Here is a 21,464-nt window from a genome sequence, read left to right on the forward strand (position 1 = left end):
TAACCGAGGGAGAAAATGAAACGAAAACGAAGCTGAATTTATCTGCAATACAGTTTAGTTTTAGTTAGTTTTACATTGTTCATTGTCGTTATTATTTAGTTTTCTTTTTTTTTTCAATTGTAGTTTTTATTTTAATATAAGTTTACTAAATTATTTTTTCATTGCTAGTTTTAGTTATAGTCTTAGTTTTCGTTGTCTATAATAACACTGATACGCAGCTGCTGGTGGTATTCTACCGTTCTGGCATTGAAAGCATACTGGCGTACTGCATCACAGTCTGGCATGCTGGCTGTTCTGCAATGGACAAGAAGGTTCTGCAGACAGTAATAAATACTGCCCAAAAAATCAACGGCTTCTATCTCAGCAGAGCCTCAGCCATCATCACAGACTGGATGCATCCTGGTCACCATCTGTTCCACCTTCTGCCCTCTGGGAGGCGCTACAGATCACTCAAAACCCGGACTACCAGATTCAATCACAGCTTTTATCCTACAGCAATACGCACCCTGAACGGACTCAAGTAACACAAGTCATGCTCCTTCCGTGCAATACAATAACTCAATTAAACTCTTCTTCTCCACGTGCAATATTCTTGTTTTTATTTTATTGATTGATTTTATTTTATTTATTTATGATCTTTGTTTGAGCGTGATGTAAATCCACTATTTGTGGCACCTAACAGAGCAGCACTTTTAATTTTGTTGTATTATTGTACAATAAAGACACTTTGACTTTGAATAATCACTATCATCATCATCATCATCATCGATTCACTGTCACAGAGAATTTTAGTGGAGAAATCTTCAGTGGGAGTTTATTCACAGTGCTAATGTATGGAAACAGTGTGTCAGTGAAAGTGTGTGTGAAGGTGTGTATGTGTGTGTTAGTATCAGGATCAGAGAACGACAGATTTCCTCTGTTCCAGTCCAGATTCACTCTGATCCTCTGTAGGTTTTTCTTCACTGAGAGAAGTGTGGCGGGAGTTGGTGGTGAATATGTTGAGTATCTATCAAAATAGAAATGTATTGTCCATAATCCAGACTGTATGAATCCCTTCCTCTCAACAGACTCTGATGACACACCCACTAACCAGTCTGTATTGTCTCCAACCTCGACATCCCAGCTGTGAGTCCCTGAGTTAAAGCCCTCAGAGCCCAGGACAGAATAATAACAACCAAACCTCTCTGGATTATCAGGAAGCTGCTGCATCTCTCCTCCACATCTCACACTGGTCAGATCTTCAGACAGGATGAGTTCTGGATGAGCAGGGTTTGGATCCAGAATGACAGGAGTGTAGGAGACCATCTCCTTCATGTTGTTCCAGATGTTGAAGGCCAGGTTGCCCAGGTGTTTGGCCTGGTCTATCAGAGCTCCTGAGGGCAGCTGTGGATCATCCAGCAGGGGGCAGCGCTGGACTCTTTCCATTGCAGCCTTGTAGTTGTTCAGGAATGAGACGTCTTCAGCTCTCAGCTCCTTCTCTGTGGCTCTGACTGTGTGTGAAAGAGCTGCTATCTCTCTGCTCAGAGCCTTCATCTTCTCCTTCATCATGTGACTCTTCTGCTCCTCTTCCTCCCTCAGAGCAGCCATCCTGGCCTCCTCTTCCTCTACTAGAAACTGGTGAAGCTTCTTAAACTGCCCTTTAATCTGCCTCTCTGTGTGTCGGGCCTGGACCTTAATGTGTTTTGCTGTTTGATCAAACTTCACTTTAACTTCTTTACAAACCTTTAACTTCTCCTTTAAGGACTTCAGAGTTTCCTCAAGTTCCTTCTTGTGTTGTGGTGCAGCTTCATCGATGGGTCTGATTTTGTGGTTGGTGTGTTTTTCTGAATCTCTGCAGATGTGACACACTGGCTGCTGATGGTCCAGACAGAAGAGTTTGAGTTTCTCAGAGTGCAGACTGCAGAGAGCCTCTGAAGCTCTCTGATCTCTGTCCTGTAAGAAGGACTCACACAGGTTCTTTAACACCAGGTTACGAGGTGGATTATCCTTTGAAGATCTTCTCTTACAAACTGGACACTCACGTGTTAGTTTCTGTCTCCACCAGCTCTTCAGACAGTCTTTACAGAAGCTGTGGCTACATGACAGAAGAACAGGATCTCTAAAGACCTCATGACAGACCGAACACCAGAGATCCTCCTCTGATCTGGAAGCCATTTAGTCTCTGAGTGAAGCTGAAAACACAGCAGACAGAAAGTACAGTCAGTCATGGCTCCCCTCCCTCCTCTACTAACTTCACTGACATTTACTTTCAGTGTGACTCCAGTTTTTAGTCAAACTCACCTTCAGTGTGTGGAGAGTCAGCAGGTTGAAGCAGCAGAGTTGTAGTTTTCCACTTTTCTCTCCTGTAGCTGTACTCACTCAGAGGAAGTTGTTAGTTTGGTCTGAAGGTGAATCTGATGCTCTGTTTTTCAGTCTGTGTGTCTCTTTAGAGACCAACAATAAACTGTTTCCTGGTTTGTCTCAGGTGAGTCAGGTGAGGGGCGGAGCTTTGTCAGATCTCTTCTGATAAATGTTGTAGCTTCAAAGTAACACAGGGTGTGTTTCAGTCCAAAGTTCAACAATACACCAACCATCAGCTGTAAAGATGAATGATTAACAGGTTTTATGTGATTTAATGTGTACAGTACAGAACATCATGACCTGCATGAAGCTTATAAAATAAACTCTCATTCAGAGGAGAAGTTCTGTTCAGCTGTTAGTGTGAAAACTTTACAGGAACTATAGAAACACAAAGGAGTGAATATTGTTCTGGATGATTTATTTAAGATTTGACATATTTCCCAAAACAAAAAGGACAGTACCAACACTTATAAGAAATGACGGCATACTGATGAACTTGTTGTGGTGCCCTCTGGTGACACCGACAGTGTTTACTGCCACACACAGCAAGTCTTGCAGCATCAGATCGTTGCTGCTTTTGACTTTTTGTGTTTTTAAGGAGCCAGTCAGGTCTCTGTGCTGCACTTTGTACTCAGTCAGTAGTTTAGTCAGTTTACAAAGGATGCAGACTGAAGCAACAATTACTTAACTTCCTGTCTTCACACTGAATCAACACAAACATGAACAAACATAAAATCTTAAGCCAAAAATATTTATATATTTGAGCGTATTTTTATAATCCCTGAAATCCCAAAGTGTCTGAAGAACAGTCCACAAAACAGCAAAATTCCCAAATTAAAAACTCTATTACTGGTTTTCCCTTTCAAATATAATCCAGTTCACTACAGTTCTTCCACCTAAAATAAAGTTAGGTTTGTTTTCAGTTAAATAATAACACAAAAAAAGACAATTTTACTCACAGTAGTCCGTACGTCTGAAGGTGAATCTGATCTGTGTCTGCTTTTCGCTCTGTGTGTCTCTTTAGAGACCAACAATAAACTGTTTCCTGGTTTGTCTCAGGTGAGTCAGGTGAGGGGCGGAGCTTTGTCAGATCTCTTCTGATAAATGTTGTAGCTTCACAGTAACACAGGGTGAGTTTCAGTCCAAAGTTCAACAATACACCAACCATCAGCTGTAAAGATGAATGATTAACAGGTTTTATGTGATTTAATGTGTACAGTACAGAACATCATGACCTGCATGAAGCTTGTAAAATAAACTCTCATTCAGAGGAGAAGTTCTGTTCAGCTGTTAGTGTGAAAACTTTACAGGAACTATAGAAACACAAAGGAGTGAATATTGTTCTGGATGATTTATTTAAGATTTGACATATTTCCCAAAACAAAAAGGACAGTACCAACACTTATAAGAAATGACGGCACACTGATGAACTTTTTATGGCGCCCTCTAGTGGCAGCGACAGTGTTTACTGCCACACCCAGCAAGTCTTGCAGCATCAGATCGTTGCTGCTTTTGCTGCTTCAGCTTGTGACAGTTTGACTTTTTGTGTTTTTAAGGAGCCAGTCAGGTCTCTGTGCTGCACTTTGTACTCAGTCAGTAGTTTAGTCAGTTTACAAAGGATGCAGACTGAAGCAACAATACTTAAAGATTGTGTAAAGTGAATTCAGACATTTCTTCTAAACACATTAAATAGGTCATAAATGTATTTCTAAAAAAGGTGTAAAAAGCATTTCAACCATTTAGATTTGAATTGTGGAGCTAGGCTTCACAAACTGTGTTTCAACATTTCTGTGTTCAGGATTTAGTGATTAGCATAAACCAGCCCCTGCTGCTGTAGAGGTATAAATACATTCAGCACACACTACTACTACTACAGTCTACAGTTAGCCAGTTAGCTGAGCCAGCCGCCGAGCTAGCTGCCGAATTGAGGCCCATTCATGCTCAATGTTAAATAACGTTAAATTCTGTCCGTGCTCTGTGTTCATTTCCTCCGTATTTCTGCACGTTTCCACAAAGCTTGATCAGAATAGCTACATGACAGAAGAACAGGATCTCTAAAGACCTCATGACAGACCGGACAGCAGAGATCCTCCTCTGATCTGGAAGCCATTTAGTCTCTGAGTGAAGCTGAAAACACAGCAGACAGAAAGTACAGTCAGTCATGGCTCCCCTTCCTCCTCTACTAACTTCACTGACATTTATCATAAAAACTGATGTATAAGACGCACCTTTAACAGATTTTTTTTTCCATTTTAAAGTGGGGTGCGTCTTATAAACCAGTAAAATACTGAGAGGTTGGATCTGGATATGATTATAGGTCTGTAAAAGGCTCCACACTAAGAACAATAACTATAACTAGAAAATTCCAGGGAAACGTAGCCACGCCCTAATGCATACCCTGCTTTATCGTCACATATAAAATCAGGGAGGCCAAAATGTCCCAAATGAACATCATACTGCATTGAGGAAGGCTTTAAACTAGCGATTGAGACCATAAACACATTTTGAAAACGTTTACTGAGGTTAGAAATCAAGTGAGAAGTTGGTGAATTCTCCATTGACTTGTATAGAGAGGGTCGCCCCCTGGTGGCCTTTTGATAGAATGCAGTTCTAAGTTACTTCCTGGTTGGTCTCATTTCAGAGGACCAGAACTCCCCACCTGGTTAGCACACAACACATTGTGTACAAATCACACACACACACACACACACACACACAACCCATACATGCCTGCATTTGAGCAGTAAGAGTATCAATGTAATTCATATATATATAGAGAGAGAGAGTACCAATACTAGCTCAGTTAACTGGCAAAACAAACAGACAAGAATTAGCCAATCACAGAAAAGTAGCTCAGTTTCCGCCCAGCAACAGGTTGCTAAGGGCAGCTAAGGCCCTACCGTTGCTACGGCAATGTGTGAGAATCTGCTTGGAATTTCTCAAAATGCCCCCACATTTTAGCTTCTGATAAGGTCCCGAACAATTTCAAACTGTGAGAAAACCGTAACTCCTGTCCAAAAACCGAAAACACCATGAGAGACACAGAAGCCGGCAGATTCTGACAGTGTTTATTTTATTCAGATATTCCTTAAAATGAGCGAGTAAGCTCAGTGTGAACACAGACTGAGATTCTTTTGAAAAAAAAAGACGATTACATTAGAGTCAATGAGGAGTGAGACAGGTATTGCTGCCGGTCTCAGCCCCCTCGTTTAAATTTTGTGCAGACCCTGCCTGTCAACATCACATTTTATGAATCCCAACACCTATGTCTACATTTTGACAAAAAAATATTTGTCTCCTTTTTACGGTTTGGCCGTGAGCTCGAGTTGAAAATAAAAATTAAGGTTATTTTTTACTGTTTCTCGCACTCAAGCTAACTGCCGCTTCCACTCTAACTTAGAAGAAAAAGTGATTTCCACTCCTCGTTTGACTGCTCATAGTTTGACAAGTTTACATGTTATGTAAAAATAGTTTGGTGTTTTGGAGAGAGCACACGTTTTCCTCTGTTTTAAAGTTTGAATCACATTTCTACGTGCAAGTATGAGAGCTAAAAAAGGTGAAATTTTGTAGGTTTTTTAAAAAATTCCCATTCATTTCCAATGGAGAAATCTCCCGTTTTTTTGGGAATAACTTTGGGAAAAATTGGAATTTCAACACCAAAAGTCATAGCACCTCTTTCCTGATCGAGCCGCACGTTTTGATGTATATATTGTCGGGGTTTTCTCCTCTTCAGCATTACTGCTGTAGAGGAGTGCCTCGGCACTAATAATAATGATTCCTGCTATTGATTGATCCATTTTGCCAGTACCACTTTAAAATAAGACGTATAACCTTATAAGGATTTATAAATGGTTGTGAGTGAGTTATTAATTAGATTGTAAACACATTATAAACATCATACATCAATGTGCAGTCCCTATTTGGCAAGATGAAGGTCGGCTATACTACTGCATTTATATCCATCTGGATTAAATAGGCCGTCAGAACTGACTATTTTCTACGAGTTATAAATATTTATAACTGCTAAAAAGAACCTTTATAAAATGTGAAACACATCATCATCTATTGATATTAATAGTTACTGATATTAACGCTTACCATTTTTGACATGAAACTCTAAACGCTCTTTGCTCTCTGTTCTTAATCAGCATCAACTTCTCTTCAACTAAATAAAACCTTCTTCTGATTAAATAACAGAATCCAACTGATGAAAAACTAATCATTTTTATTTCATTACATCAAATGGAAAATTCTACAAATATTTAGATTATTACATACAGTTTATGTAATTAAACAGAAATATATGTTTAATGTTTGTAAACTTTATAATCTGAACATTGATTATTAGCTTCACACAAAGAAAACATTTAAGAAATTTAAAAGACACAGTATCAATAAAGGAAACTTTAAAACTGAAATAAATTCAGCAACTTTTCCCTTTAAGAAATAAATGAGAGTAAATATAACAACCATCAATAATCATCAATTATAATCATCATCTCACTGTCACAGAGACCTTCAGTGGAGAAATCTTCAGTGGGAGTCCATCCACAGTGCTAATGAATGGAAACAGTGTGTCCGTGAAAGTGTGTGTGAAGGTGTGTATGTGTGTGTTAGTATCAGGATCAGAGAACGACAGATTTCCTCTGTTCCAGTCCAGATTCACTCTGATCCTCTGGAGCTTCTTCTTCACTGGGAGATAAGTGTCTGGAGCTGATGGTGAATATGCTGAGTATTTATCATTATAGAACCATATCGTCCATAATCCAGACCATATGCTTCGCTTCCTCTGAACAGACTCTGATAACACACCCACTGACCAGTATTTACTGTCTCCAACCTCGACATCCCAGCTGTGAGTCCCTGACTTAAAGCCCTCAGAGCCCAGGACAGAGTAATCATCAAACCTCTCTGGATTATCAGGAAGCTGCTGTTTCTCTCCTTCACATCTCACACTGGTCAGATCTTCAGACAGGATGAGTTCTGGATAAACAGTGTTTGGATCCAGAATGACTGGAGTGTAGGAGACCATCTCCTTCATGTTGTTCCAGATGTTGAAGGCCAGGTTGCCCAGGTGTTTGGCCTGGTCTATCAGAGCTCCTGAGGGCAGCTGTGGATCATCCAGCAGGGGGCAGCGCTGGACTCTTTGCACTGCAGCCTTGTAGTTGTTCAGGAATGAGACGTCTTCAGCTCTCAGCTCCTCCTCTGTGGCTCTGACTGTTTGTGAAAGAGCTGCTATCTCTCTGCTCAGAGCCTCCATCTTCTCCTTCATCATCTGACTCTTCTGCTCATCTTCCTCCCTCAGAGCAGCCATCCTGGCCTCCTCTTCCTCTTCTAGAAACTGGTGAAGCTTCTTAAACTGCTCCTTAATCTGCCTCTCTGTGTGTTGGGCCTGGACCTTAATGTGTTTTGCTGTTTGATCAAACTTCACTTTAACTTCTTCACAAACATTTAACTTCTCCTTTAAGGGTTTCAGAGTTTCCTCAAGTTCCTTCTTGTGTTGTGGTGCAGCTTCATCGATGGGTCTGAATCTGTGGTTGGTGTGTTTTTCTGAATCTCTGCAGACGAGACACACTGGCTGCTGATGGTCCAGACAGAAGAGTTTGAGTTTCTCAGAGTGCAGACTGCAGAGAGCCTCTGAAGCTCCCTGATCTCTGTCCTGTAAGAAGGACTCACACAGGTTCTTTAACACCAGGTTACAAGGTGGATCTCTCTTTGAAGATCTTCTCTTACAAACTGGACACTCATGTGTTGGTTTCTGTCTCCACCAGCTCTTCAGACAGTCTTTACAGAAGCTGTGGCTACATGACAGAACAACAGGATCTCTAAAGACCTCATGACAGACCGGACAGCAGAGATCCTCCTCTGATCTGGAAGCCATTTAGTCTCTGAGTGAAGCTGAAAACACAGCAGACAGAAAGTACAGTCAGTCATGGCTCCCCTCCCTCCTCTACTAACTTCTCTGACATTTACCATAAAAACTTGTTCATGAAACGAACCTTTAACACAATATTTTTTTTTTCCATTTTAAAGTGGGGTGTGTCTTACAAACCAGTAAAATACAGAGAAAGGTTGGATCTGGGTATGATAATAGGCCTGTAAAAGGCTCCACACTAAGAACAATAACTATAACTAGAAAATTCCATGGAAATTTTGAGTGCCACGGGGCTACTGCCGGGACGAGTACACGATTTATTTTTTCCTTTATTCTCAACTTAACATCCCTGAAAATATTTAGTGAATGTTAATCATATCTAAGAATAAATAATATTTTCCACAGACAGGAACATCACTGTTATGAAATCATTAAGTAAATCTTATCATTAAGAGAGTAGATTTTATTATACTTTTTATTTTAAATTACTTGGTTGTATGAAATTATATTACTCATTATAATTATGTACATTTTGTTCATCTTCTATTGATAAATGTTGAATCTTTTTATATACCACAAATCATATAACTACAATACAAAACAATAAAACTATTTATTGTGTCCACAGTAAACATGAATTAATCCATTCAAATGAATTAGCTCAGTTAACTGGCAAAACAGACAGACAGGAATTAGCCAATCACAATAAAGTAGCTCAGTTTCTGCCCAGCGACAGGTTGCTAAGGCCCAGCTACGGTTGTTAAGGGCAGCTAAGGCCCTGCGGTCGCTAAGGTCAGCTAAGACCCCAAGGTTGCTACGGCGATTTGAGAATCTGCTTGGAAAAATTCTCAAAATTCTGAAGAATTTAGCTTCTGACAAGGTCCCGAACAATTACAAACTGTGAAAAAACCGTAACTCCTGTCCAAAAACCAAAAACACTGTGAGAGTCACAGAAGCCGGCAGATTCTGACAGTGTTTATTTTATTCAGATATTCCTTAAAATGAGCGAGTAAGCTCAGTGTGAACATAGAGTGAGAGTCTTTTTTTAAAAAAAAAGATGATTACATTAGGGTCAATGGGGAGCGAGACAGGTATTGCCGCCGGTCTCGGCCCCCCCGTTTAAATTTTGTGTAGACCCTGCCTGTCAAAGTCACATTTTATGAATCCCAACACCTATGTCTACATTTTGACAAATAATTATTTGTCTCCTTTTTACGGTTTGGCCGTGAGCTCGAGTTAAAATAAAAATTAAGGTTATATTTTACTGCTTCTCTCACTCAAGCTAACTGCCACTTCCACTCTAACTTTGAAGAAAAAGTGATTTCCACTCCTCGTTTGACTGCTCATAGTTTGAAAAGTTTACATTTTATGTAAAAACAGTTTGGTGTTTTTCCACAGAGGACAAGTTTTCCTCCATTTTAAAGTTTGAATCACGTTTCTATGTGCACGTATGGGAGAGCTAGGTGACTCTGAAAAAAGGTGAAATTTTGTGTTTTTAAAAAAAAATTCCCATTCATTTTCAATGGAGAAATCTCCTGCTTTTTTTGGGAATAACTTTGGGAAACTTTGATGAAAATAGACTATTGATAAGCCGTTAATGTTATATGTTGTAGAGTAAAATGATTCAGTGTGTTGATCAGAAGTATTTCAGACACTAGTTGCTGTGATGTTTCAGTATTTACAGACCAAACTGATGTTGAAGTGTGACTCAGGTGCAGTAGTCTATTTACACACAGTGACAGCTCTGATGAAGAGTGTTTGGGACTCAGTGAGCACACAGCTACACACTTTATTAAATATATAAAGTTACTGTATTAAATATATAAAGTTACTGTATTAAATGTATAAAGTTACTGTATTAAATATATAAAGTTACTGTATTAAATATATAAAGTTGCTTTATTAAATATATAAAGTTAATGTATTAAATATATAAAGTTACTGTATTAAATATGTAAAGTTACTGTATTAAATATATAAAGTGGCTTTATTAAATATATAAAGTTAATGTATTAAATATATAAAGTTACTGTATTAAATATGTAAAGTTACTTTATTAAATATATAAAGTTACTTTGATCTTTTAAAAGGTTTAATTTAAACTCAGCCTAACTGAACCTGGTCTGAGTTAATAAACCGGTCCAGTTCAGTTAAGCTAATCATTACTGGACCATTAACCATTAAAGCTGATGTCTGTAACTATTATTGTGTTATATTTGGTAAAATAGTGATTATGATGTGACAGTAGAATAAGATACAGATAAGCTGAGACTAAACCAGTGGTGGTGATGTGATGTACAAGAATCCATCGCTCCCGAGTCAAAACCAATCAGAGTCCACACAGCACATACTCTCACTCAGCAGTGTCTGCTGTGCTCTCACTCAGTTAAACAGGTTTCCTCTCTGACTGTGAGGACGAGCGTGCACGTGCGTGCAGCGTGCACGGCAGGTTCCTCTGTGGGAGGAGCTTAGAAGGCAGGACTGCAGCAGCAAAGAGGAAGAAGGAGGCTGTACTCGTTTGTTTTCTCATAACTACATACTGCAGCTTTAACCCGTCACACTGGTTAGAAATGAATATCTACTGGTGCATTTCAATAAACCAGTCTTTAATAGAAAAGTGTTTTTCCCAGCATGACACTCCCCAAAATACACTGAGACTTCTACACCAGTTTTTACAGTACTTTCAGTGTGACTCCAGTTTTTAGTCAAACTCACCTTCAGTGTGTGGAGAGTCAGCAGGTTGAAGCAGCAGAGTTCTAGTTTTCCACTTTTCTCTCCTGTAGCTGTACTCACTCAGAGGAAGTTGTTAGTTTGGTCTGAAGGTGAATCTGATGCTCTGTTTTTCAGTCTGTGTGTCTCTTTAGAGACCAACAATAAACTGTTTCCTGGTTTGTCTCAGGTGAGTCAGGTGAGGGGCGGAGCTTTATCAGATCTCTTCTGTGTTGTAGCTTCACAGTAACACAGGGTGTGTTTCAGTCCAAAGTTCAACAATACACCAACCATCAGCTGTAAAGATGAATGATTAACAGGTTTTATGTGATTTAATGTGTACAGTACAGAACATCATGACCTGCATGAAGCTTATAAAATAAACTCTCATTCAGAGGAGAAGTTCTGTTCAGCTGTTAGTGTGAAAACTTTACAGGAACTATAGAAACACAAAGGAGTGAATATTGTTCTGGATGATTTATTTAAGATTTGACATATTACCAAAACAAAAAGGACAGTACCAACACTTATAAGAAATGACGGCACACTGATGAACTTGTTGTGGCGCCCTCTGGTGGCACTGACAGTGTTTACTGCCACACACAGCAAGTCTTGCAGCATCAGATCGTTGCTGCTTTTGCTGCTTCAGCTTGTGACAGTTTGACTTTTTGTGTTTTTAAGGAGCCAGTCAGGTCTCTGTGCTGCACTTTGTACTCAGTCAGTAGTTTAGTCAGTTTACAAAGGATGCAGACTGAAGCAACAATACTTAATGACTGTGTTTTGACATTTTCTTCTAAAAACATTAAATAGGTCATAAATGTATTTCTAAAAAAGGTGTACAAAGCATTTCAACCATTTAGATTTGAATTGTGGAGCTAGGCTTCACAAACTGTGTTTCAACATTTCTATGTTCAGGATTTAGTGATTAGCATAAACCCGGCCCTGCTGCTGTAGAGGTATAAATACATTCAGCACACACTACTACAGTCTACAGTTAGCCAGTTAGCTGAGTTAGCCACCGAGCTAGCCGCTGAATTGAGGTCCATTCATGCTCAACGTTAAATAGGAGCCTTCTGTCCGTGCTCTGCGTTCATTTCGTCCGTATTTCTGCACGTTTCCATAAAGCTTACGGATACGGACCAAACGGAGCACTACCACCGGAAACCATGGGGGAGCAGTGTTGCTGTCACTACTCGATACGTAGCTCTAGTGAGAAACGAAGAAGAAATAACAATGGAGGAACTTTTTGAGGAAAGGTTGTGAGAGTTGGTTAGAAACTTTAAACATATCGTTTTTGTCTTTTATGCAAGAGGAACATTATCAATATCTCCTCCACAGTCGCCATGTTTGTCTCATAACCTTTTGACTCTGTGCTGCCCCCTGGTGGATGTATTGACTCTGTGCTGCCCCCTGGTGGATGTATTGTTTGACTCTGTGCTGCCCCCTGGTGGATGTATTGTCTCTGTGCTGCCCCCTGGTGGATGTATTGTATGACTCTGTACTGCCCCCTGGTGGATGTATTGACTCTGTACTGCCCCCTGGTGGATGTATTGACTCTGCGCTGCCCCCTGGTGGATGTATTGACTCTGTGCTGTCCCCTGGTCGATGTATTGTTTGACTCTGTGCTGTCCCCTGGTCGATGTATTGTTTGACTCTGTGCTGCCCCCTGGTGGATGTATTGTTTGACTCTGTGCTGCTCCCTGGTGGATGTATTGTTTGACTCTGTGCTGCCCCCTGGTGGATGTATTGTTTGACTCTGTGCTGCCCCCTGGTGGATGTATTGACTCTGTGCTGCCCCCTGGTGGATGTATAGTGTGACTCTGCGCTGCCCCCTGGTGGATGTATTGACTCTGTGCTGCCCCTTGGTGGATGTATTGACTCTGTGCTATCCCCTGGTGGATGTATTGTTTGACTCTGTGCTGCCCCCTGGTGGATGTATTGACTCTGTGCTGCCCCTGGTGGATGTATTGACTCTGTGCTGCCCCTGGTGGATGTATTGACTCTGCGCTGCTCCCTGGTGGATGTATTGACTCTGTGCTGCCCCCTGGTGGATGTATTGACTCTGTGCTGCCCCCTGGTGGATGTATTGACTTTGTGCTGCCCCCTGGTGGATGTACTGGTTAACATCCATGCCAACATAAAGGACGCATGGAAGTATGTGAGCAGTGAGGGTAACATCGTTTGAAAAGGACGGATACATTTTTGCATGTATGTTTACCATAAATGGTCCTTTAGCCGCTGAGCTAGCAGCCGAGCTATCTGCCATGCGAGCAGCTGAGTTAGCGGCAGAAAGCTCTCAGACTTAACGTCCATGTTTTTGGTAGAGGTGGTGAATTTGATTGAAAGGTGACACTTGGTAGGGGGCGGGGCTTCAGCGTTTGGGAGCAGAGAAAGAGACTGAGTTTTAAACAACTTTGAAGCCTAATTTCATATATTTGACGATCTTTTTAATCATTCAAATTTGGCAGGGTGGTTAACAACACACTTTTCTGTGGTATGTCAAACTCAGAACACATATTTATTCTTATTTACACGGATTTTAACTTACTCCCTTCACACTAAATGAACATAAACATAAACATGTACAAAAATAAAATCAAGGTAAAAATATTCATATATTTGAGTATATTCTTATAATCCCTGAAATCCCAAAGTGTCTGAAGAACAGTCCACAAAACAGCAAAATACCCAAATTAATAACTTTATTACTAGTTTTCCCTTCAAATATAATCCAGTTCAGTTCACTTTTTCCAACTAAAGTTTGTTTTCAGTTTAAATTAAAACCAAAATGATATCTGATTTTATCTGCACAGTACAGAACAGAGCTTCATTTATGAGTTACTAATATTAACATTTACCGTTTTTTAACATTAAATACTAAACTTTTTACTCACTTTTTGTTCATGAATGTTAATAATTTGTTAATAAATGGTGGTGTCTTTTACAAACTTAACAATGAGGCTCCGTTTAGTGTTAAAATAGTTTGTAACTCATAAATAAATAATTGGAGGCTAAGAAATAAATCAACAAACAATGGAAACCAACTCCTCTCGTTAACTCAACCACAGGTGCCTCGTTGGTCTAAATGACAGAATTCAACTGATGAAAAACTGAATAATTTTGGTTTCATTACATCAAATGGAAAATTATACAAATATTTAAATTATTACAAAGTTTATGTAATTAAACAGAAATATATGTTTAATGTTTGTAAACTTTATAATCTGAACTAGAGTTTAAAATAAAGTTCAACATGCAGTCATTGATTATTGGCTCCACACAAAGAAAACATCAGAAAACATTTAAGAAATTTAAATGTAAATATGACAATCATCATCATCATCTCACTGTCACAGAGACCTTCTGTGGAGGAATCTTAAGTGGGAGTCCATCCACAGTGTGAATGTATGGAAACAGTGTGTCATTGAAAGTGTGTGTGAAGGTGTGCATGTGTGTGTTAGTATCAGGATCAGAGAACGACAGACTTCCTCTGTTCCAGTCCAGATTCACTCTGATCCTCTGGAGCTTCTTCTTCACTGGGAGATCAGTGAGGGGAGCTGGTGGTGAATATGCTGAGTATTTATCATCATAGAGCTCTATTATCCATAATCCAGACTGTATGCTTCTCTTCCGCTGAACAGACTCTGATAACACACCCAGTAACCAGCCTTTACTGTCTCCAACCTCGACATCCCAGCTGTGAGTCCCTGAGTTAAAGCCCTCAGAGCCAAGGACAGAAGAATAATAATCAAACCTCTCTGGATTATCAGGAAGCTGCTGTTTCTCTCCTCCATATCTCACACTGGTCAGATCTTCAGACAGGATGAGATATGGACCAGCAGTGTTTGGATCCAGAATGACAGGAGTGTAGGAGACCATCTCCTTCATGTTGTTCCAGATGTTGAAGGCCAGGTTGCCCAGGTGTTTGGCCTGGTCTATCAGAGCTCCTGAGGGCAGCTGTGGATCATCCAGCAGGGGGCAGCGCTGGACTCTTTCCACTGCAGCCTTGTAGTTGTTCAAGAATGAGACGTCTTCAGCTCTCAGCTCCTCCTCTGTGGCTCTGACTGTGTGTGAAAGAGCTGCTATCTCTCTGCTCAGAGCCTCCATCTTCTCCTTCATCATCTGACACTTCTGCTCCTCTTCCTCCCTCAGAGCAGCCATCCTGGCCTCCTCTTCCTCTTCTAGAAACTGGTGAAGCTTCTTAAACTGCTCCTTAATCTGCCTCTCTGTGTGTTGGGCCTGGACCTTAATGTGTTTTGCTGTTTGATCAAACTTCACTTTAACTTCTTCACAAACCTTTAACTTCTTCTTTAAGGGCTTCAGAGTTTCCTCAAGTTCCTTCTTGTGTTGTTGAGCAGCTTCATCGATGGGTCTGAATCTATGGTTGGTGTGTATTTCTGAATCTCTGCAGACGAGACACACTGGCTGCTGATGGTCCAGACAGAAGAGTTTGAGTTTCTCAGAGTGCAGACTGCAGAAAGCCTCTGAAGCTCTCTGATCTCTGTCCTGTAAGAAGGACTCACACAGGTTCTTTAACACCAGGTTACAAGGTGGACGTTTCTTTGAAGATTTTCTCTTACAAATTGGACACTCATGTGTTGGTTTCTCTCTCCACCAGCTCTTCAGACAGTCTTTACAGAAGCTGTGGCTACATGTCAGAATAACAGGATCTCTAAAGACCTCACGACAGACCGGACAGCAGAGATCCTCCTCTGATCTGGAAGCCATTTAGTCTCTGAGTGAAGCTGAAAACACAGCAGACAGAAAGTACAGTCAGTCATGGCTCCCCTCCCTCCTTTACTAACTTCACTGACATTTACTTTCAGTGTGACTCCAGTTTTTAGTCAAACTCACCTTCAGTGTGTGGAGAGTCAGCAGGTTGAAGCAGCAGAGTTCTAGTTTTCCACTTTTCTCTCCTGTAGCTGTACTCACTCAGAGGAAGTTGTTAGTTTGGTCTGAAGGTGAATCTGATGCTCTGTTTTTCAGTCTGTGTGTCTCTTTAGAGACCAACAATAAACTGTTTCCTGGTTTGTCTCAGGTGAGCCAGGTGAGGGGCGGAGCTTTGTCAGATCTCTTCTGATAAATGTTGTAGCTTCACAGTAACACAGGGTGTCTTTCATTCCTGCGCTCAAACATACACATACCATCAAGTTTAAAGATAACAGATTAACAGGTGATTTAATCTGTGCAGTAGAGAACATCATGACCTGCATGAAGCTTATAAAATAAACTCTCATTCAGAGGAGAAGTTCTGTTCAGCTGTTAGTGTGAAACTTTACAGGAACTATAGAAACACAAAGGAGTGAATATTGTTCTGGATGATTTATTTAAGATTTGACATATTACCAAAAACAAAAAGGACAATACCAACACTTATAAGAAATGACGGCACACTGATGAACTTGTTGTGGTGCCCTCTGGTGGCAGCGACAGTGTATACTGCCACACCCAGCAAGTCTTGCAGCATCAGATCGTTGCTGCTTTTGCTGCTTCAGCTTGTGACAGTTTGACTTTTTGTGTTTTAAGGAGCCAGTCAGGTCTCTGTGCTGCACTTTGTACTCAGTCAGTAGTTTAGTCAGTTGACAGAGGATGCAGACTGAAGCAACAATATTTAAAGACTGTGTAAGGTGAATTCAGACATTTTCTTCTAAACACATTAAATAGGTCATAAATGTATTTCTAAAAAGGTGTAAAAAGCATTTCAACCATTTAGATTTGAATTGTGGAGCTAGGATTAGCATAAACCCGCCCCTGCTGCTGTAGAGGTATAAATACATTCAGCACACACTACTACTACTACAGTCTACAGTTAGCTCTAGATAACATTGTCCTCATACAGTTAACAAGTTAAGCTATCTTAGTGAGCTACGCTAATGCTAATGCTAAGGTTATGTATACACTTCATCGATAATTTCACATCCCGTTTATTTAAAGTAACATTTCCAATACATAAACCGGTAGGCCTACATAAATGCTTGCTTATAACTTCTGAGTGTTTATGAAGCGCTTTAATGAACTTGTTGTGGTGCTGCGTGAATGTGTGTATTAGTATATTAACTTTAATGGTAGAAGTTCTGACAGCATACGAATGACTGCATATAATGCTGCGCTATGTAAATAGACTATAATGTTACACTTTACGAACATTAATTGAGTACAATTCAGCATTCAAAGATTAGATAAATGTAGATAAATGTGTGCTTACCTGATATGGATTCAGAAATGAGATGTGCAGAAACATTGGTCTAACACATGATGGTCTCCCGGTCAACTATTATTCAATGACTTTTCAATCATCTTTCCCAGTCAATTATAAATCAATGTTATTTCAACGTCGCTGTTATCAACTTTGGGTTTCATCGTTATTGTGACAGTGGTTCAACATTGATTTAGCACTGAGATTTCAATATCAACCATTCTGATGATTCAGATGGAAAATCAACATTGTTTCAATGACTCTTTGCTATCTGGGTACTCCATACGTAGCTCTAGTGAGACACGAAGAAGAAATAACAATGGAGGAACTTTTTGAGGAAAGGTTGTGTGAGTTAGTTAGAAACTTTAAACATATCGTTTTTGTCTTTTATGCAAGAGGAACATTATCAATATCTCCTCCACAGTCGCCATGTTTGGCTCATAACCGTTTGACTCTGTGCTGCCCCCTGGTGGATGTATTGACTCTGTGCTGCCCCCTGGTGGATGTATTGACTCTGTGCTGCCCCCTGGTGGATGTATTGACTCTGTGCTGCCCCCTGGTGGATTTATTGACTCTGCGCTGCCCCCTGGTGGATGTATTGGTTGACTCTGTGCTGTCCCCTGGTGGATGTATTGACTCTGTGCTGCCCCCTGGTGGATGTATTGGTTGATTCTGTGCTGCCCCCTGGTGGATGTCTTGACTCGGTGCTGCCCCCTGGTGGATGTATTGACTCTGTGCTGCCCCCTGGTGGATGTATTGACTCTGTGCTGCCCACTGGTGGATGTATTGACTCTGTGCTGTCCCCTGGTGGATGTATTGTTTGACTCTGTGCTGCCCCCTGGTGGATGTATTGACTCTGTGCTGCCCCCTGGTGGATGTATTGACTCTGTGCTGTCCCCTGGTGTATGTATTGTTTGACTCTGTGCTGCCCACTGGTGGCTGTATTGACTCTGTGCTGCCCCCATGGTGGATGTATTGACTCTGTGCTGCCCCCTGGTGGATGTATTGACTCTGTGCTGCCCACTGGTGGATGTATTGACTCTGTGCTGTCCCCTGGTGGATGTATTGTTTGACTCTGTGCTGCCCCCTGGTGGATGTATTGACTCTGTGCTGCCCCCTGGTGGATGTATTGACTCTGTGCTGTCCCCTGGTGTATGTATTGTTTGACTCTGTGCTGCCCACTGGTGGCTGTATTGACTCTGTGCTGCCCCCATGGTGGATGTATTGACTCTGTGCTGCCCCCTGATGGATGTATTGGTTAACATCCATGCCAACATAATGACGCATGGAAGTATGTGAGCAGTGAGGGTAACATTGTTTGAAAAGGACGGATACATTTTCGCACGTAAGTTGAGCATAAATGGGCCTTTAGCCGCCGAGCTAGCAGCTGAGCTAGCAGCAGAAAGCTCTCAGACCTAGCGTCCATGTTTCTGGTAGAGGTGGTGACTTTGATTGACAGGTGACACTTGGTAGGGGGCGGGGCTTCAGCGTTTGGGAGCAGAGAAAGAGTTTAAACACAACTTTGAAGCCTAATTTCATATATTTGGCAGTTTTTTTAATCATTCAAATTTGGCAGGGTGGTTAACAACACATTTTTCTGTGGTATGGCAAACTCAGAACACATATTTATTCTTACTTTATACAGATTTTAATTTACTCCCTTCACATTAAATGAACTTAAACATAAACATGTACAAAAATAAAATCAAGGCAAAAATCTTCATATATTTGAGCACATTCTTATAATCCCTGAAATCCCAAAGTGTCTGAAGAACAGTCCACAAAACAGCAAAATACCCAAATTAAAAACTCTATGACTAGTTTTCCCTTCTAATATATAATCCAGCTCAGTTCACTTTTTACAACTAAAGTTTGTTTTCAGTTTAAATTAAAACTAAAATGATATCTGATTTTATCTGCACAGTAAAAGAACAGAGCTTCATTTATGAGTTACTAATATTAACATTTACCATTTTTTACATGAAATATTAAACTTTTTACTCACTTTTTATTAATGAATGTTAATAATTTGTTAATAAATGGTGATGTCTTTTACACACTTTACAATACGGTTCCTTTTAGTGTTAAAATAGTTTGTAACTCATAAATAAATAATTGGACGCTAAGAAACAAATCAACAAACAATGGAAACCAACTCCTCTCATTAACTCAACCACAGGTGACTCGTTGGTCTAAATGACAGAATTCAACTGATGAAAAACTGAATAATTTTAATTACATCAAATGGAAAATTATACAAATATTTATATTATTACAAAGTTTATTTAATCACAAAGAAATATATGTTTAATATTTGTAAACTTTATAATCTGAACTAGAGTTTAAAATAAAGTTCAACATGCAGTCATTGATTATTTGCTCCACACAAAGAAAACATTTAAGAAATTTAAAAGATAAAGTATCAATAAAAGAAACTTTTCCCTTTAAGAAATAAGTGAGAGTAAAACTATAATCATCATCATCTCACTGTCACAGAGACCTTCAGTGGAGAAATCTTCAGTTTATCCAAAGTCCAAATGTATGGAAACAGTGTGTCAGTGAAAGTGTGTGTGAAGGTGTGTATGTGTGTGTTAGTATCAGGATCAGAGAACGACAGATTTCCTCTGTTCCAGTCCAGATTCACTCTGATCCTCTGGAGCTTCTTCTTCACTGAGAGATCAGTGCGGGGAGCTGGTGGTGACCATGCTGAGTATTCATCATTATAGAAACCTATTGTCCATAATCCAGACTGTATTTCTCCCTTCCTCTGAACAGACTCTGATAACACACCCACTTCCCAGCTTTTATTGTCTCCAACCTCGACATCCCAGCTGTGAGTCCCTGAGTTAAAGCCCTCAGAGCCCAGGACAGAGGAATAATCATCAAACCTCTCTGGATTATCAGGAAGCTGCTGTTCCTCTTCTTCACATCTCACACTGGTCAGATCTTCAGACAGGATGAGTTCTGGACCAGCAGTGTTTGGATCCAGAATGACAGGAGTGTAGGAGACAATCTCCTTCATGTTGTTCCAGATGTTGAAGGCCAGGTTGCCCAGGTGTTTGGCCTGGTCTATCAGAGCTCCTGAGGGCAGCTGTGGATCATCCAGCAGGGGGCAGCGCTGGACTCTTTCCACTGCAGCCTTGTAGTTGTTCAGGAATGAGACGTCTTCAGCTCTCAGCTCCTCCTCTGTGGCTCTGACTGTGTGTGAAAGAGCTGCTATCTCTCTGCTCAGAGCCTCCATCTTCTCCTTCATCATCTGACTCTTCTGCTCCTCTTCCTCCCTCAGAGCAGCCATCCTGGCCTCCTCTTCCTCTTCTAGAAACTGGTGAAGCTTCTTAAACTGCTCCTTAATCTGCCTCTCTGTGTGTTGGGCCTGGACCTTAATGTGTTTTGCTGTTTGATCAAACTTCACTTTAACTTCTTCACAAACCTTTAACTTCTCCTTTAAGGGCTTCAGAGTTTTCTCAAGTTCCTTCTTGTGTTGTTGTGCAGCTTCATCGATGGGTCTGAATCTGTGGTTGGTGTGTTTTTCTGAATCTCTGCAGACGACACACACTGGCTGCTGATGGTCCAGACAGAAGAGTTTGAGTTTCTCAGAGTGCAGACTGCAGAGAGCCTCTGAAGCTCTCTGATCTCTGTCCTGTAAGAAGGACTCACACAGGTTCTTTAATGCCAGGTTAAGAGGTGGTTTTTCCTTTGAAGATCTTCTCTTACAAACTGGACACTCATGTGTTGGTTTCTCTCTCCACCAGCTCTTCAGACAGTCTTTACAGAAGCTGTGGCTACATGACAGAAGAACAGGATCTCTAAAGACCTCATGACAGACCGGACAGCAGAGATCCTCCTCTGATCTGGAAGCCATTTAGTCTCTGAGTGAAGCTGAAAACACAGCAGACAGAAAGTACAGTCAGTCATGGCTCCCCTCCCTCCTCTACTAACTTCACTGACATTTACCATAAAAACTGTTTTATAAGACGAACCTTTAGCACAATATTTTTTTCATTTAAAGTGGGGTGCATCTTATTCACCTTTTGAAATACTGAGAGGTTGGGTCTAGATATGATTATAGGGATTTAAAAGGCTCCACACTAATAACAATAACCACAACTATAAAGATAACGATGTGAGCGTACACACTATGAACTATAACATCCTATAAACAGCTTTGTTTCCAGCTGTGTCTACAGCTAATGAAAATAGACTATTGATGAGCCGTTAATGTTATATGTTGTAGAGTAAAATGATTCAGTGTGTTGATCAGAAGTATTTCAGACACTAGTTGCTGTGATGTTTCAGTATTTACAGACCAAACTGATGTTGAAGTGTGACTCAGGTGCAGTAGTC

The 21,464-nt window shown here is 40.5% G+C and overlaps 4 protein-coding genes across 4 annotated transcripts; all 4 read right to left on the reverse strand.

Moving 5' to 3' along the window:
* Window positions 1-762: 762 nt before the first annotated feature.
* Window positions 763-2,154, reverse strand: LOC128355416 (nuclear factor 7, ovary-like). The gene has a single exon (XM_053315655.1). It carries the CDS (start codon window positions 2,152-2,154, stop codon window positions 763-765), a length of 1,392 nt encoding a protein of 463 aa, XP_053171630.1.
* Window positions 2,155-6,835: 4,681 nt separating this feature from the next.
* On the reverse strand, window positions 6,836-8,289 carry LOC128355417 (nuclear factor 7, ovary-like). Its single transcript, XM_053315657.1, has one exon. The coding sequence runs from the start codon at window positions 8,219-8,221 to the stop codon at window positions 6,836-6,838; it is 1,386 nt and encodes a 461-aa protein (XP_053171632.1). The 5' UTR covers window positions 8,222-8,289.
* A 5,974-nt stretch (window positions 8,290-14,263) lies between these two features.
* LOC128355651 (zinc-binding protein A33-like) lies at window positions 14,264-15,830 on the reverse strand. The gene is made up of 2 exons (XM_053315975.1): window positions 15,779-15,830; window positions 14,264-15,669 (listed from the first exon to the last, which is right to left on the reverse strand). Exon 2 carries the CDS (start codon window positions 15,650-15,652, stop codon window positions 14,264-14,266), a length of 1,389 nt encoding a protein of 462 aa, XP_053171950.1. The 5' UTR covers window positions 15,653-15,669; window positions 15,779-15,830.
* Window positions 15,831-19,599: 3,769 nt separating this feature from the next.
* Window positions 19,600-21,050, reverse strand: LOC128355660 (nuclear factor 7, ovary-like). The gene has a single exon (XM_053315984.1). The coding sequence runs from the start codon at window positions 20,980-20,982 to the stop codon at window positions 19,600-19,602; it is 1,383 nt and encodes a 460-aa protein (XP_053171959.1). The 5' UTR covers window positions 20,983-21,050.
* Window positions 21,051-21,464: the final 414 nt, after the last annotated feature.

The sequence above is a fragment of the Scomber japonicus genome, chromosome 3 (assembly GCF_027409825.1).
Source record: "Scomber japonicus isolate fScoJap1 chromosome 3, fScoJap1.pri, whole genome shotgun sequence".
NCBI lineage: Eukaryota > Metazoa > Chordata > Actinopteri > Scombriformes > Scombridae > Scomber > Scomber japonicus.

What these genes read in the sequence shown, in the direction of transcription:
- LOC128355416 (XM_053315655.1), bottom strand. Translation starts at nt 2,154, where the DNA reads ATGGCTTCCAGATCAGAGGAGGATCTCTGGTGTTCGGTCTGTCATGAG.
- LOC128355417 (XM_053315657.1), bottom strand. Translation starts at nt 8,221, where the DNA reads ATGGCTTCCAGATCAGAGGAGGATCTCTGCTGTCCGGTCTGTCATGAG.
- LOC128355651 (XM_053315975.1), bottom strand. Translation starts at nt 15,652, where the DNA reads ATGGCTTCCAGATCAGAGGAGGATCTCTGCTGTCCGGTCTGTCGTGAG.
- LOC128355660 (XM_053315984.1), bottom strand. Translation starts at nt 20,982, where the DNA reads ATGGCTTCCAGATCAGAGGAGGATCTCTGCTGTCCGGTCTGTCATGAG.